General features: G+C 36.8%; 1 protein-coding gene across 5 annotated transcripts in view; it reads right to left on the reverse strand.

Annotated features, from left to right (window-relative positions):
• LOC103715913 (xanthine dehydrogenase-like) overlaps positions 1 to 14,082 on the reverse strand; it is a 43,838-nt gene extending 29,756 nt beyond the window's left edge. For 4 of the 5 annotated variants that reach the window (XR_015967279.2, XR_015967278.2, XM_088701182.2 and 1 more), the window contains exons 1-4: positions 13,622 to 14,080; positions 10,502 to 10,601; positions 9,059 to 9,167; positions 2,678 to 4,180 (exon numbers count right to left, since the gene is read on the reverse strand). Coding sequence is in view for 3 of the 5 variants with exons in the window: in XM_088701182.2 (XP_088557308.2) it covers positions 2,678 to 4,180; positions 9,059 to 9,167; positions 10,502 to 10,601; positions 13,622 to 13,757 (1,848 nt within the window). In the remaining 2 variants the exon portion in view is untranslated. Of the gene's footprint in view, positions 1 to 2,677; positions 4,181 to 9,058; positions 9,168 to 10,501; positions 10,602 to 13,621 lie in introns of all 5 variants that reach the window. The other variant, XM_039127449.3, reaches the window with a different exon arrangement.
• Positions 14,083 to 18,900: the final 4,818 nt, after the last annotated feature.

Below are 18,900 nucleotides of genomic sequence, written 5' to 3' on the forward strand. Positions count from 1 at the left end.
CGAGCAGGGCTAGACAGAGTTCAGAAGCGAGATCCACCATATCGAAAAGCCGAGTCGCATACCAAACTTCCAGATGATATAACTTGGTCATACAATGCCTGATTGAGCTGATCTTTTTTATAAAATTGGATATCTTTTCGAGATCTACAACTTTAGGTCATGATCAGGCCGAAATTCCATCGTTTAGGCTCTAAAACGGGCTGGTCAAACCAAGATCCGCCGAACCGGTACCGGGACCCATAGCGGTCGGCGGACGGATCGGTACAATACTAGTTTGGTACCGTACCGACACACAGTACGCTTAAATGTGCCGGTTCCGTACTGGCACGCCTAATTTTTTTTTGGAGTTTTCAAATTGAGTTAATTAGTAATCAATCTTTTTGAACTTTTTCAATGATTTTAAGTCTAATTTGATGTTTTTTGATATTTTTTGATTTTCTATGATCCCCTGTTTAACCTAAATGATGCACCTTGTTGATTTAAAATAATACAAAACATAAAATGATTAGTGAGATGTTGTACGCTATAAGAAGCAACATGAAATATCCTCAAATCAAGTAATAAAGTGAAAAATATAAAATAATACAATCAATTACATATATTTAAAGCACAACATACATACCGATATCTAAAATCTCGTCGAGTGGCAATACCTCTCGTAGATATCCGGATTATTAGTATAGTCAAGAGGCACATTAGCCCATCCCTCTAACCAAGCAATGTAGTCTTGTATGCTCATTCCATAAGGAATGTATTCCAGGTTATAAGCACTTTCGGATCTCTTGCGAAGTCTAGCTCTGAGAGATGTCCTCTAGCTAATAAACTGGCTGATAAAACGGCAGTGAAGGGGGCCATCTTAATAAACTGGCAGCAAAATCTGACCCGTAAGATGCTCCGAGCTATGTAGGGTAGTAGCTACCAAAAAATACCTCAGACGCACCATATCCATATCTGCATCCGTATAGGTCATAAACTGCCAGTAGCTGCAGGTAATAGAATCCAGTATACGACTCTAAACTTGATACGTCTATGAATCCTACTTCACATGCGAGATCATCTGTAACTGCATCGTTTCCTCCTAAATGACCTCGAGGAGCTCGTCTCCTATATGCAATTGGATCCTCGCGGGTTCTACTAGATTGTGCAACATGGTTTCTATCCCATGTAGTATACGTAAATTAAGACTCACCGGTAAATCGAATACCACCCTACGGCTGTCTCATAAATGGTGGTCTAATGTCCTTCACTTCCTCTCTGGCCAGCAGATCCATGACTACCAGAATTATTGCTCCTGGTCTCTGAATCTGAGTGAATTGGCCGAAGAAGAAGGAAAGAGAGCTAGCCGGAGAGGGAAGGAGAGAGAGGGCGGGACGCAGGTGGAGGCCGGCGAAGGCTGGCCTCAGCCGTGGGGAGCGAGGCCGCGGCGGACCCTGTTTTGTCCGCGCAGCCGCTGAACGAAACAGGGTCCAATCGCGGCCTTAAAAAATTTTGCGTTTTTTAAGTGAAGTCGGCAAATCGCTTACCAACAAAAAAATTTTACGATTTTTAAGTGAAGTCGGCAAAAGATTTGCCGACTTCACTTAAAAATGCAAAAAGTTTTAAGGCCACGGTCAGACCTTGTTTCGTTCAAAATAGGGGTAACAGTCGCGGCCTCGCTCCCCGCGACCAAGGCCAGCCTCCACCGGCACTCCACCAATATCTGTCACCCTCCTCTGGCCCTCCCTCCCTCACTCGCTCTCTCTCTCTCTCTTCCTCTCTGCACGATCCCTCTCTCGATACCGGCCGAGCACGGCCCGTACTGACTCATCCTGCCAGAAAACTAGTACAGTGTCCGGTACCAGTTCCTCCGACATTGGTCAGAAAACATCTCTCAAAGCCAGAGTTTCAGTGAGAGATCCAAGACTGGTTATAACCCAAAACGTGTTTCTTATGTGACGAGCGTACAGGACTCCAATGCCGCTTAGTTAGAGGGGTGGGTTGATATGCCTCTTGATTATACTAATGATCCGGATATCTACAAAAAACATAACCACTCGACGAGATTTTAGATATTGGTAAGTATGTGGTACTTTAAATATATGTAATTGATTGTATCATTTTATATTTTGTATCTTACTAATTGATTTTAGGATATTTCATGTTGCTTCTTCTAGCAAGCAACATCTTACTAATTATTTTATGTTTCGCATCACTCTAAAACATAAAGAGGCATTATTTAGGATATATCGGAATCATAGAAACATCAAAAAATATCAAAAAATATCAAATTATACTTAAAATCGTTGAAAAAAATTAAAAAAAAAATTGATTGCCAATAATTCAAAATTAGAAAACATTGGAAAAAAATAGCATGCCAGTTCGGAACTAACACGCCTCTACATACCGTGTGTCGGTACGGTACCGAACCAATACCGTCCCGGACCGGCCGCTGACACCGACCGGTACAGGTCCCGGTACCAGTTTGGCGGACTTTGTTTGTCATGCATAGATAACAGTTTGGCTAATGTTTGACAACCAAATGATAAGAATTACAAAGAATATGAAAGCACAGGAATAGGATGATTAACAACCTATAGAATGATTCATGCACCAAAACACTCATACATATAGGACAGTCATCAAAATAAGAAATGACCATCATATTAACATTAAAAAGATCTAGAATTAAGTGATATACCTGCAATTTTGATGAGAGATGAATGATTGGTAGGCCCACAGCTGTTCCATGTCTTGTCATTTCATAACATTGACTTCCGGTAGAAGACGGCCTAGAATAAGGTTGGATTGCTGATAGATCAGTTTTGCGCAAACCTTCCATAAAGGATACTTTCTCATTCATTTTATGAGTAACCCACGAGAAAAATTTGAAAAAGAAACTTAATGTTAAGGATTTGCGAAATTCAACCATCCCGCCTGGTGCATCTTCAGCAAGAGGAACATCCTCTTTCAATATTTGCAAAGTATCCTGCATTAGCTTCTTATTCCATTTCTTTCCCACAAGAAAACTCTCGGTTTTTGAGGCAATCAGAGGAATTGGAGCAACCCCACCATAAACAATAGAAACATCTGACACTATCCAGTTTCCATTATCTTCTTTGAGAAATGCACGCATTCCAGCATTCACGAGTGCAATATCATCTTCTCTTCGGTGTGCTTGCTTAAATTCTTTCACAAATTCGAAAGGTCTGGTCCACGGTAAGAATATTGATAGTAATATTTCATTGTGTGCCAGGTTAACTTTCCGGTAACCAAGAAAGAAATCTTTGGCAAGATCAGTCCTAATATTTCCTTTGCAATCAATAATTTGAAACTTTGCTCCTGAAGCCATCCAAAGTGGATTTAAATCTGATATTGGACTAGCAGTGCAGATATTTCCAGCAATAGAAGCAACATTCCTTATCTGTTTTCCAGCAAACCATTTCAGCTGCTCCAAAATGGCCCTGCATGATGAGGTTTCATGAGTGTCACGTTCTGCTATCACGTTTTTAAGAATTTGTTGCAGTTGTGCCAATCTTACAGAAGCACCAATTTCCAAACCATTTTCTTTCACACTCAATACATTAAGCTCTGGTACATGTGTGACAGAGATCAGAACTTGATACTGGACATTTTTGAATTTTGTTTCAATTCCTACTTCAGTGTTCCCAACCACAAGTTTTGCCTCTGGATAACAAGACTTCAAATCTAGTACATGCTGAAGTCTTAGAGGACGATACCATTTGAGCCCACCAAACCCACACAAACTAAGAGGCGTCTTCTTCATCAAAACAAGCTCTGGGGGGAAAATAAGTTCCTTTTCACTGTACAAGTTTCCATCGATTTCATTATATGAAAAGGGTATGTGTTGCTTGCAACAAACTTCAATTGGACTTTCACCATTGCTAACTTCGTCTTTTCCACAGGAGCATGGTTTCCCACTTGATGGGCAAATGGTTTCACCGGTTGAGGTGCTTCTGGATGATGAATTGGTATACAAGGAATCATCACGTTTAGCAAAAACACGGAAGGCATCAATAATTGGTCTATACCCTGTACAGCGACACAAATTTCCAGCAAGGCTTTCTTCAATTTGCACTTCACTAGGTGGCATTTTGCAAGATCTAAGTAGTGCATACATAGACATTACAAATCCAGGAGTACAAAATCCACACTGTGAACCATGAGCTCTGGCTACAGATTCCTGCATCAATGCTTGTAAATTCCGATATGGCACAAGATTGCAAATGTCGAAGGCCAACTTAACCCAATTAGAAAAAATTAGGTGAACAAAAGAGGTATGATTACAAAAATTGCCGTTCTAAATCAGTTAGATGAGAAATAACTCATTCATACATGAACAAACATAGAGATATTGTTATATTCAATAAGAAAGTCAGGAAGAAAATCATAAATATAAATAGGAGGCATGCCTGTAAGTTAAAACAGCAAATTAGTTGCCCATAATCAGATAACAGAAGTCTTCTTCTGTTCGTGTGGTTATAAACCTTTCTAGCATGGACCATGAGAAAAAGCTGAAAGATCAAGAATTTGGGTCCTGTGAAGTCATTCAAAAGTTGCATATTAATCAATTAATATTAAAATACAAAGGCCCATGTGTGGTTAGACTTGTTCAATTCATAATATAAATCATCATTCATAACATTGTAAGAAATAAGCATTGAGTTGTCTAGGGCACGCCACAATTTAACTAACTCTCTGTTTACCTTTTTTTTTCCTTTTTTCTTGGAAGAGAGGGGGGTTGGAATTGAGGGAAGGATATGGGCAACAACTAGTTAGGGTCGCTGATGTAGGACAGTCTACATGGTAGGGGTCTATAGCAAGGTATGTCGTCTCAATATCAGACCCTATACTAATACCATGCCAATACAGTGCCAGTACGCCCAGTATGGGGATCGATTTGCATACCAAGACTTGGTACACAACTCATACCAAGTCTCGGTCCCATACTAGTATAGAATGTCCGTTACGGGATGGGAGTGGTTTAATCGAACCGAGTGAGGGGGAGAGAGGTAATCAAACTAAGCCGGGCCTTGGGGGGTGATAACCGATTAGAGTTGGTTTGGTTTATTTATTGAGCCACCTCCTTCGGCTTGCAATGTTTCGAGACTCCCCCTCCACCCGGCGCTCAGAACACCCCCCATCAAGACTCAACGCTCACCCTCTCCCCATCCCCCAGCATCACTGGTGAGCATCGTCCACCCCCTCCCTCTCTCTCTCAGCCCAAACCCAGAGCTTATGAAACAAAAGGATTTAACCAGTGGTAGAAATCAAATCAAGGAAACAAAAGGATTTAACCAGCTGATATGTGTGCATATATAAGTTTAGATATCAAAAGAAATAATATAGAATTAATAACAGAAAGAAAACAAGGGGCAAAATGGATGCAAAAGGAAAAAAGAAACAGTAAAGCAAAACACAAGTTATTACCAAATCACCAAGAAAAAACCGAAGATAATATCGGACCGCTCCAGAACCTAGCAATCACACCAAAGGTTCGAAGGCCTCACAACTCCATTGTGGAATCACACGGCAAGAGTTAGAAAATCAAAAACTCCATAATCTCATTCATAATATGCAAAAAGTCTGGTTACATCAAAATCTAAGAGTCCATTTTAATAACAAAAAAAAAACTCTAAACTCAACTCAATTTTAAAATCCCAAAAATATGCCTAGTAAGAAGCGGTTACTATTCATGATTACTGTACTGTGAACAGTGCTGTGTAAAACAATGTGCTACAGTTATTAGGTTCCATAATAAACATTGAGATATTTTAATCTCAACCCTCGAATCCAAAATAACCCACTAAGTGAAAATAAACAGAAAATAAAAGAAAAATATAGAAAAATTATAACTAAATTAAATCTATTAAAATCTCTAAGCCGCAACCCTATGATGCAAACCGGTATGAACTTGGATGTCCAATAGTAGCCCTTGCAAATTCCACATTGCAGTGATAAGTTGACCATAAAGAAAAGGTCCTCACTTTAAATGAATGGAAGCAGGTAAAGGAGCTAGTTTCTCAAGATCAATCTGTAGTTAGAATATTGAGAGACTAATAAATAATAGTAGTGTAGTAGTGTATAACTGTATACAATGATAAAGATAGTCAATATTGCTTTCTAATAGTGAAAAAACTGAAAGGAATATAATCTAGAATAACTGATGATGGATACACATGCAATCGTCATCAAATAGAGAAGGAAAATACCAGATAAGGAGTTATCAAAGTGACACAAAATCATTCAAAAAGACATGACAAACTAGCTAAAGAGATCTCATACCAAGATTGTCAAAGGAGACTAAGGGAATCTCAATGAAGCCAGGCATCCAATGATACTAACGATGTTGCACACCAAGTGGATCAATTGGATGTCTAAGGATCCAGTACTACTTGTGGTTAGCATATGCCAAATTCATCAGGGCATCAGAGAGCGAAAGTAGACATCATGGTCTTACTTCAACAAATGACCCACATGTAGACCCTTAGTCATCATATTTTGGAGTGGTATGCTCCTTCACACTCCCTACACTCTTATGGGGGTTCACACTTCAGATTCATAGCACTATACTGCTATTTATTACCCCAGGATAGGATGGCCAACTTCGTTTCAAACATACTGTCAAATGAAATGTCTAGGACAGTACAAACATAGTACGAGCAGCAAGATGTGGATAGCATCTGGCTGATATTAGATTCAAGGCCCCAGCTATCAACTAGATACAAATGTGTACTAGACCCACAAAAACTCCACTTAAAACTAAAAGTGACTTGGATGTTGTTTTATTTAAATTCGGGAGTTTCTTGTTCACGTCATAATTGAAAATAGTGTTCTATGTAAACCTATTGTTGTGTTAACAATTTTATTCAAACCATGGACACAGATACTGTTTGTGGCACCACAATCCAATGATTGGCTGAAAAAGCTCTAGTTTAGCACCTAAATTTTGATAAACTACTCCTTAAAACATCTAAAAAAACATTTGCATAAACACATAAAAAACAAAGAAAAAAGCACATCCCTAGTGACTCACCACGATATCAACTCTTCACAAGTGCTGGGACAGGGGTGCCCCCCAATAGCATCTCGACCAAGCCTTGGACCAAAACATTCCTAGGATGTCTAGGACCAAGGAATCATACCTAGGGTTTGAAGTCCTCCCAACTCTATTGCAGAATCAAATCACAAGAGTAAGAAAACCAAAAACTCCATTGTTTCGTTGATAATCTGCATAAAGTGCGATTAGATCAAACCCTAAGAGTCCCTTTTTTAATAACAAAAAAGAAACCCTAATTCAACCCCATTCTAAAATCCCAAAAATGTGCCTAATAAGAAATAGTTACTATTCACAGTTACTGTACTGTGAATAGTGACATGAACAGTAATGTGCTGCAGCTATTAGGTTCCTAGATAAACATTGAGAATTTGAGATATTTTAATCTCAACTCTAGAATTTAAAATATCCCACTAAACTGAAAATAACCGGAAAATAAAAGAAAAATACAGAAAATGATAACTGAATTAAATCTATTAAAATCTCTAAAGCCACAACCCCACCATGGCACTAACTTGGATCTCCATCAGTAGCCCTTGGAAATTCCACATTGAAGAGACAAGCTAACTATAAAAATAAAAAAAAAGTTCTCACCTTAAATGAATGGAAGCAGGTAAAGAAGCTAGGTTCTAAAGATCAATCAGGAGTTAGAATATTCAGAGATTAATAAATAATTGTAGTGTAGTAGTGTATACAATGATAAATATAGCCAATATTGCTTTCTAATGCTTTCTAATAGTGAAAAAACTGAAAGGAGCATAATCTAGAATGATTGATGATGGATATAAATGCAATCTTCATCATGCAGAGAAGAAAAATACCAGATATGGTGATAACAAAGTGACACAAAATTGTTCAAAAAGACATGATACACTAACTAAAGAGATCTCATGCCAAGATTGTCAAAGGAGACTAGGGGGGATCTCAATCATGCCAGGCATCTGATGATACTCATGGGGAATCATAGTTCAGATTCATAGAACTAAAAAGCCATTAATTACCCTAGATAGGATGGCCAAGTTCGTATCAAACATACTATCAAGAGAAATATCTAGGAGACTGGGATAGTACAAACATAGTACAAGTAGCAATATGCAGACAGCATTTGGCTGATATTAGATTCAAAGCCCCAGCTATCAACAAGATGCAAATGTATGACTAGACCCACAAAAACTCAACCTAAAACTAAAGTGACTTGAATGTTATATTATTTAAATCTGTTCAGTTTCTTGTTCATATCATGATTGAAAATACTGTTATATTTAAAATTATTTTTGTTTTTACAATATTTTTTAAACCATGGATGGAAATACTATTAGTGGCACCACAAGCCCAACATAGGCTAAAAAAGTCCTAGTTTAGCACCTAAATGTTGATAAACAACTCCAAAGAACATCTAAGAAATCTTTAACAATAAACACATGAAAAAAAAGGACATCCTAGTGACTCACCATGATGTCAAACCTTCACAAGTGCTGAGATGGGGCGTCCCCCAATAGCATCTCGACTAAGCATTGGACCAAAACAATCCTAGGATTGGCATTTAAACCATTACATTGCATTTTGCTTGTTGCAATAAGTCTACATGTAAAAAAATACCCATTTTTCTGGACTACATTGCCTTTCCTTCCCATGCATCTAAGCTCATAAATACATTTTCTTATTATGTTTGTAAATTTTGGGCATCACTTTCCTGTGGAAAAACAATGTACCAGGCTATTAGAATTTTGAAAAAAATTAAATGTATAATATCATGCTTATTATGGAATTGTCTTCATGTACATATCACAATGCCGACAAGGCACTACATTATCAAGGACAAAGAGGAATTTATCAATATATGTGAAGTTCTAGATAGTACCCTTATTTGTTGATTTATTTGTCATTATTAAATGAAATATTCTCAAACTAATAAACATCCAATCAAACAATCATATATAGCATTTTTATATTTCAACATAATGCATTAAGTAAAGGAAATAGGTGTTGAAATCAATGTTACACCTGGATAGGATGCAAGCCACGTTGACAATTTCCAATACCCTCCACTGTAATTATATGCTTTCCTTCAACAGAGTATAGCGGAGCCAAGCACGCATTGATTGCATAATGCCTGCATAGTAGCTTATCATCACAAAGCATTTTAACAGCACAAGCTGAACCTAAGTGCATACAAATAACAGAGAAAAAGAAGACACATATGCAACTTCCGGGGGGTCGCACTCCCTACCCCCGAGGATTCTGAAAACTCCTTGCTAGTAAGTGCTTAAGTCCCCATTGGTTCCACCTTCCTATTAACATGCCCACAACCCAAAAAAAGAGGGGAAAAAAGCCTCTAGGAATCCACAAATCTGGTATTAATCGATAGAGGTTTCCATTTCTAAAAAAATTCTGATTGCACAATCATGTTTGCTTTTCAAATCAGTTATGATTCCCAAAAACCAAGAAATCGTGCAAGCCACTAATAATCCTTTCCTATTTAGTTTAGTATAAATCCTATGATAGATGGCTCCAATTGATAGTTATACAGATTACATACACTCATAATTTAGTAAATGTTATTCAATTTGCCATTGTAGTATAGGTTCCTATTCCATTTTGGAAACAACTGCCTTGAGGTTATGAGAAAGAAACGAAGGGGAAAACTTTGGAAGAAGTGGTGGCACGAAAGAACTAATGAGGTATATTTCTTATTCTTATCAAATCTTACATCTTTTCCAATCTCTTTTCTGATTTATTTTATCATCTATTTTTAGATTCTTAGCCTTTATGTATTATTTTATATCTTTATTTTTAAGTTTTTACTGCATTTGCTTATCTATAAGACTGTAAAAATAATTCACATGTTACCATCTAATTGTTAATGTTTTTTGTAACTATTTATTCACTTGAATCTCTATATACTAGATAACAATTAAATATCAGTATTTAGCATAATTCATGTTTTCTTTTTCTCATGATTATTTTTCCTCTTAAGCTCTTCTTCTATTAATTATCTAAAATTGGGAGGGAAGTCATCTATATTGAAAGTAAAGTTAAAAAATAAACATATCTCCATGTTATGTACTCAGCATATATTTTTTTTATAGTTCTATGATATGTGAATTCTGATGTATTAGATTAATCACTATAAGTTCTTTACAAAAAAAATATCGCGCATTAATTCACAATATATTCTTTGATAGTAAACTTTTATAAGTTCTATACTGCCCCCTCCCCAAAGAAAAATTTCAGGGTCTTCCCCTGCTCAAAACATTTACTTAAAGAACAAAGAATGACTTCATGAAGAAAATGAAACAAGAGATAAGTCATTGCACTTAGATAAATTGATGCTTTAATCTACCGACCAAACAAAACAACCAAAACATCGTTAGCTCACAATATCAAGTTGACATAATAAAGAATCAACACATGAGCTGGCCATAAGCATAAGGACAAGATTCTTACACTGATTTTTTCATATGTTCATCATAATAAGAAATCATGACTGTGCAAGCTCCACAACCACCTTCACCACAACCAAGCTTTGTTCCTGTCAATTGTATATCTATATTCCCATACAAAAACCAAAGTCATAATCTGGTTCAACAACAAATATTTATATAATAAAAATTCACTCTAGCCATACAGTGTAAATCTTGTTCTCCACTAAGCTAATTGCAAACAAAAGTTACAAATATTTTTAAAAAACACAATAAGGAACCATTGTATGTAAGGTAGAAGATAGAAAAAAAGTAACAGAATGATAAGTACAAAATGGATTTAGTTCCATGTTCTCTCTCTATAAGATTTAGCATACAGATCTTCCTCAATTTATTTTCCATCAAAGGTCAAGTTTCGGCATAAAAAGCTTCCTCAACACCTAATAATTGACATTCAAAATTTTCTGTTTTTTTTCTCAGCCTCTACTATCAGCATTTCAGATGCTCCAACAATATTTGACCACCACCATATTTAGAAGTTATTGCACCTAAGTCAATTTTCTTATACTTTAATGCCTAAGTTAAAGTTCTGTCCTCATTTATAATATTGCTTTTCCTAATCTGCAACAAATTCACCTCCATAATCTTTGAACCTTTACATAGCCATAAAAGTGAACATGCCCCTTTATTTGCAATTAGAAAAGCATCACTTGTCAACATATGAAGTTACAATAATTAATAAAAATGAGAACGACCAACAACAAATGATAAGTTCATGTATCTTTGCTATTACCACCCAGGCCGTTTTCCTATCAAAATGGGATTAAAACTCTTAAGTTGAGAAAGCCCCAATGAAATATTGAGCAGAATTTCACAACTGACAATTTTACAGCAACTATCTATACATCATTGGCAATTTCTGACCAGTGCAAACTCGAGGTAACAGAAGGGCTGATCATGGAGGCTAGTTGGTGCATATGCAGACTTACCTCCTGGTAGCAGATTATAATCATGCAATCTAGGAACAGCCCTCCAAAATTTACTCACCTGGAAAGCATCTTGACAAAAAAGAAAAGCAACAAGGTTTTATATACAGTCAATGCCAATAACCATGTTAGTTAACAACCGGCAGCGTGTGTACCGTGCACAGGCCCATACAATGCAAAGGTATGGGTCAACATGCACCTGGCTTGACACAGCATGGTCGGCTCAGACCATCACAGACTGGTATTCCATGGCACATGCAGATCTATGTAGGTTGGCACCTTACTCCCTGCTTGAATTCATATTTAAGGTATCAAGTGCCGACTAACAAGTTCTATTATTGTTAAATTTGACTAGGTACAATATTTTAATATCGAAGTAAGCAGTATTTAGTGTTCAAAAATAATGACTAAAACAAAATACTAGCTTGCAACCTTTTGTCCACCTGCTAATGCTTGCCGCTTTTTATTTATTCCTTTTAAAATTCCACCATACATTCCAAAGTACAATCTGTTGACACATATTGGAACTTATCTGTATTCTGTATGTGTTCATATACCACAATACTCAAGCATTGTGTTTCATAGAGTGGTCCACAATGGCATAATATCAGAGGATATAATTTAAACGACTACCTTCAAATAATGGTTCAATGAAAAACAGGATTTTGTCTGCTCCTTATCTTACTTGGTGTCAAAGCAAAAGCCATCTTTCAAAACACATCATGACAGGTTAGGAAAACCCATCAGCATTTACTTGTTCTATAATGTTTTCAATGACTAGAACATAACCAACCTGTCAAAATCAATATTCCAGACATTTTCTACAATATATCAAAATTTGAAAGACCCGACAAGCCACAATCTCCATCAACAAATTGCGCCACATTTGAGGCTCATGCTCAAGAACAATGAGAGGTATTCATCGTATAATCAAGTTAATTATTTCCTAGCTTGAAATGTAGCAACACAATGGGCAGAGCCATTCATCGTATAATCAAGTTAATTATTTCCTAGCTTGACATGTAGCAACACAATGGGCAGGCTTCTAGCATTGACTGTCAATACTCAATAGTGCATGTCAGGCCTCTCCATTAAATCCTCTTTATCTAGATCAAAAAAAGAAATTAAAAAAAAAGTATAGATGTTCAACATGTTCGTGTCCTTGGTCATCATACTTATCATATATGTCCATTTTGTGCAATATTGATGCATTTAGCCCTTCCTAGATTATTTTGTAATGAAACATGCCAAATGCTACAAAAGTGTAATATTCTTAGAGACTATGAAGTTGTATGGCATGTTTAATATGACTTATTAAAATTATAGCCAAAAAAAAACAACAGAGCAGAAAATGAAAAATGAAAATTTGTTTCCACTATGTTAGGTCCCTTAACATGGAAACAGCAGATGCACACAAAAACTCAACATATAGTACCAGTCCCTTAACTGGCCATGGCTAATCCATAAGGCTGCCAACGGATTGGATTGATCTACTTTTGATCTAGAACCAACCTAGAAATAACCAAGTCTAATTCAAAACTGGAGTTACAAATATGGATTAGAAGTAAAAGCAAATGGTAGTGTAAACAAGGTATCCTCCTCCAAGTAACATATCTTGGTTTGTGGGGAAAAGAAAAAAAAGCCATACTTGCTCCTTAAGTTTATTCATAACACTAATTCCTCTCCATTCTCCAAAATTATAATTTCTTTTATAACACTAGTGTATCGCCGCATATGTTCCACATGTTCCATTTTCTTCATGTCTAAGATCTTGAAATGAAGTAGCACTCCATGTCATGCCACCATTTAGTGCCAATAACAATTCAAGATATCAAGTAAGAAAAAAAAATTGAAAAAATACAGATTTACATATGTTACTCCTGTTCTTCAAAACAAAAACAAAAAACCACAAAACTATCACCAACTTCTCCATCATATAACAGCAAAAGAAGAACTTTGTACAATTTCATTAAATCTAATGCCGCTTAAGGCAATTCCAGTCAACCTGAAGCTACTGAAGCAAAAATCTAAGCTTTTGTATCGACACCCAAAACCATCCAAAGCCTAAAAAAAAATAATTTTAACCAAGGTAAAAAGAACAAACTATATTGAAATATTAAAGAAGCCAAAAGAACAGAGGATAAGAAGCAAAGCTATACCCCTGAGGTACTCAAGGAGCGTGAGGTGAGCCAAGCCGTCGGGCAGCACCCGACGGACGCCGTTGACGTAGATGATCGCCTCTCTGGACCATCCTTCCTCCGCCATCAGCTCCTCCACCTTGGTGAGTGACCCCATCCTTCGATCCCCCTCTCCCTTCCCTCAAGAAGCCGATATCCAAATCCCAAATCCAGACCCCAAAACCCACGTGATCTCCCCCAGCTCCTCCGAGACCCAGAGCAGCGGTCAAGAACGAAATCAAAATAGCTCCCCTTTTTTCTCTTTATTTTTTCTCCAGAGTTTAAGGTAAGAGCACGGCCATGAAGCCGAGATGGAGTCGTCTAATATCCCCATTCACCGGAGGGACGACGATGGGAGGTGCTGCCGTGAGAAGTTCGCTTCCGAGTTTCAACCCGAAAAAAAAATTAGAAAAAATTATTGAGACATCCCTCTTGCCAGTCACATTTAACAAATGTCAAACTGGCCTTCATATTTTTAAAATTTACAAATTGGTCCCTTCGTTGATCATCGGAATAATGCAACATGACCGTCTTATGGTAGTATAAAATTATATAATAACCAAACTATTTGTGGCATCAGTTGCTAGTGGGTTATAAGTTCTAATGCCAAGATGTTCCCAACACATAAGATATCACCTAATCTCATGTGATTTCTTTCTACTAATCATTGTCCCTACATCAAAGAAATCCTAAATCAAATGGATAGAAAAAGGAAGGTTTGGGATTTGGGGGGGAGACCATGAAGGCATCTCTAGCCTCAACTTAGTGTTCTAAGTAAACAAGGATTGTAGTTACTTTCGTTGGCATAATCCGCCTTCAAATGTAAAAAAGGAGGACATCATTAACAAGTTGTTCCAATGGAACAGGTAGCTCGAGGCGTAGCTTTCGAGCTAAAAAAAAAAGGATCAAATGGGTAGTATTCTGCTTGCTGACATCTTGGGCTATTATGGCTAGTTATTTTATATTATCTTAATGAATGTGTTAAGGATACCAAGTTGAATATTTGGGGTTTGTGGAGTGTTCGAGGCTAGATGTTTTGGAGTTTGCCCTCTGCTGGATGTTTTATTTTGGGGGCTATCCCAACTTGTTTTATAATCTCTAAGATAATTATGTAATGAGAATATCATTTTTTGTATTAAATAAATATCTTTACCCAACCTAGTAAGATCAATTCTTGCATTAGAAGCATTCCAAAGATTTTCAGTCCTAAACATCTTCCAAATGCCTCGCTCATTTTGAAGCAAAATACATAACTGAATATTTAGTAAAGATATATACTAAACTCCTACATTGTTCCAGTTACACCCTCTATACTTTTCTAGCTGTTACACTGATACCCTCTATACTTTACTTATGTCTCAAATATATCACCTCTACTTTTAAGATGTTGCAAGCACACCTCCTGTAATTTTCAAAATGGTAAAAGAGGTATCCTAGCAAATGCAGACTGTTACACTTGGATACCTATTACATTTATAACACTTGGATGCATGCTACGACTGCTATTTCACAAACAATTCAAAATCAGAATTGAAACACAAATAACATATAATCAAAAGAGAAGAATCAATACCAATAATAAAAACAGATTGTACCATAATGTTTGACAATGTATCATGTTATTCCACAATATACACCAAAAGTATCACAATGAACACCAAAAGTGATATACTAAAGTACCACAATTTATACCAAAAGTATCATGCCAAAAGTGTGCTGAACCAAAAGTATCTCAATGTATACCAACACATGACCATAGCCAAAAGTATGCTAAACTAAAAGTATGTTGAAAATAGATGCAGAACATCGTGGCCTTGGTTGATGTAAGAAGGGTGCTTGCTGTGAGGAGGCAAGAAGGAGGCTACAAGCTATGAGGAGGTAGCCAAGGAGGCTACAAGCTATGAGAAGGAAGGCAGAGAGGTTGATGGATATGAGGAGGTAGGCTGGGAGCTTACATCTTTCTTCTTTAATGATCGCCTAGTGTATTGAACCTAAAATAATAGACAAAATATGAAACATAAGTACATATGATATAATAGTGGTTAAGTCATGAAACATAAGTATATACTACCTGCCCTCTCTCCCTTTTGTTGTGCCCTTGGCTACTGGCTTGACTGGATTCAATGCCTTGATCCCTCTTCTTTGTCTTCTCCTACCTAGGTCCTTTCCAAGTCCTAGAGTTATGGCCCTATTGAAGGCAATTATTGTATCTTAGAGAGGTACCCTTTTTTTTTCTGATTCTAGTAGAATCCTTTGGCTCATCCTATTCATTTCTTCTTGCCTTTTTGGGTCTTCCTAGAGGAGCCCTTAGGAGAGGAGGAGCAATAGTGGGGTACCGTAACCTTGGCCAATACTATATGTCGGGGACTAGCTAAATAATATGCTCCTATGCCCTGGCAAATGTATATCTGTTGTACTCGGCACTGATAAAGTGCTCTGCCTCTTTTTCAATGAACATAATTACTACCACAGCATAGTAAAATGGGATGCCTGATAGACCTCATCTCCTGTATCCATAGGAACTCTCCCCCAAGTCTTCGGCAATATTGCTCATTACAATGCTCAACTTCAAATTTCTGCCCTCCTCCCCATATACAATGGCAATCTATCACTTCTAACTTATCTCTTTCTAGCTTCTTCTGTATCCTAAGGCGTAGAAGACCTACAATTTTATCCAAACCTTCTCTCTTAGTTTGGAATTGCTGCATTAACAATCTTTTTACAGTCTCCAACAAGATGACTATAGGCTTGTCTCAAGCATCAATTATATACTTATTGAAAAACTCGCATATGTTATTCAGCTTCATGTTGGACTTGCATCTTAGGTTGAATGCGTGCCTTGACTACAATTCAAGTGGCAATTGCGCAAGCCATTGCCATGCCCTCGCATCCAATTGTTGAATCTTCTTCATGGCAACTTCAAAGTCATGTAATTTGATCACCCTTGCACATTTCCAAGGTGCACAAATAACATAAAATCCATTGTAAGAGATAGTTTTATGCTTTGCACTAAGTTACAAATTACTGCAAGCATGCCTTGATTCCTGTTTTAGGAGTTAAAAAAACTGAAACAAAGTTTTAAAGTCAACTAGCTTTTTGTTGGCTAGTTTAGCATAAAAAATCACAACAGTGGTTAAAGCTTTTTTTATGCTTCCACTATGCATTCAAAATGCCACCACATCAATCAAAAACTATGTGCTCTTAAGGGTTCCACTGTGGCTACTACAGTCAAAAACATAGTTTATCTTCCAATGGCTACTGCAATCAAAAAGACTTTTTTTATACTTCTACTATAACATAGTTAGGCTGAAAAGAGAATAGGACACATAAAAAAAAAATAGTGAATGTGGTATCCAAATCATACATAAGAGATTATCGAACAACAATCATTAGACTACAGGTAAGAGAGACCACAACACACCACATACTAATGAAAACTGCATGCAAGTAAACAACATTAAACCATAGAACCATATAGAAAAATCAACTGCATGCATGAACAAACAAATTTCAACATCTAAATCTTAGGTTTTGATGGCTAAATTAGAGCCGACGTCTAAATAGACCCCACAGCACACAAAGTGCACTAAATCAAGCTCTATCAAGAAAAAAATTCGAGAAAAAAAAAGAATTACTAGCTGAAGAAGAGGTGAAGCTTCTTTCATGGCCTGATGGAGACTTCTCAGGCTCTTCAGATGCCTACTATGGTGGTGTGCAAGAAAAGAGAGACAATCGAACCTAAGCGAAGGGTGGGATTGTTAGTGTTTACTAGAAAATTGCTAGAGGATGGAGGACTAGGCAATTCGAAGGGAACAACCATCGAATTAGGAGGGGGTAGTCAAAATCAATTCTAAATAGTCTAAAAGATGGAGAGGGCATTTTGGTTAATTAAATAGTAAACTCACACCGTCCGCTAGTCAATGAGCTGAAGGACCAGTTTGGTACTTTTTAAAGTCGAGAGGATGTAAGTGAGACTAGCTAAAATTGAAAGGGTGTTTCTGTAATTTTGTTCAAATAATAAAGTGGATGGATTGTTTTGTTTCATAAAGAGGCATGGGTTCCACAAACCTTTAAAGTAACTAAAAAGATTTTTTTGGGAAATAATTTGCGTCGCCATATATCAATCTGGTTAGGGTGTGTCTTTCATGTAAAAGGATCCATCTTCTTTCATGCAAATCACTATTGGATCATTAGCTGCTTGCTTTGAGATATGTGCTGATGGCTGAATGATAGTCCATAGCGCTTTAGGATATATGTAGTAAGTGTCCCAGTCATGTATCACAATAAGTAGATAGATGATGATAGAAGGTACCATATCTCTCATCAAACAATTTTCTTACTCTTCAGCTTTATTATGTGACGACATAAATTGAAATCTTTTTTAAGGTACATACATAAACCCTTTTCTCCAACTTGGAGCAAAGATTCCTAATGAGCTTGGTTTTTCTTTTCTTGTTCTCCGGAGGTCAGAGACTTGTGTAATAGACGATCACTCAATTTTCCACCACTATCCTATATACACACGCACCCACGCACACACACACATATATATACATATAGTCGTGTACCAAAGATAAAGAAGCAAACAGTAAGGAAGGCATACTTGTATTGGATTGTGGTGGAATGTTGTTGGATAAAGGTGGGCGAGCTTTACTGAGTTCTGTCCCTCAAGTCTTGATTTTTGAGATTCTCCCTTCATTTTTTTTCCTCTTTGGGTTGTGAAAAAAATTGCCATAAGACGAGAAAAGAAAAAAGAAACACGTTTCTTTTTTTCCATATGGAAGGCATATGTTTTTTTTCAAAAAAAAGCGTATTTTTTTATATTTTAATAAAAAATGTCTAGGTCATCTACTACATATAAAGGTACTCGGTGAAAATATATATACTATGAGGCGAATGGGCATAATGATTGGGTCGAATCATATGTTGCGCAACACTAATAACTATGAGTCTTCACCATCCCCTCTTTGCTACTTTCTTCTTTCTGACTTTCTTAGATGTATCCATACTAGGACGATATGATGTATCTGGCTTACCAAAAAAAGTGTATTCTATCTTTAGTACTTTATTATTATTCTTGAGAATGATTGATTACCATATTTGTACACTTTGCAACTTTGCTATCCTTAGTTTTTTATTATTGCTTGATTAATTACCATATTGGTAAAGTATTCCATCCTTACTATCTTTGGTGTTTATTATTATTCTTCCGAAGATTATTACCATATTGGTAAATGCTCCAACCTTCTAGTTTACCTTGT

Source organism: Phoenix dactylifera, chromosome 7, assembly GCF_051530095.1.
Source record: "Phoenix dactylifera cultivar Ajwa chromosome 7, Ajwa_hap1_PhDact_Kaust_v1.1, whole genome shotgun sequence".
Lineage (NCBI taxonomy): Eukaryota > Viridiplantae > Streptophyta > Magnoliopsida > Arecales > Arecaceae > Phoenix > Phoenix dactylifera.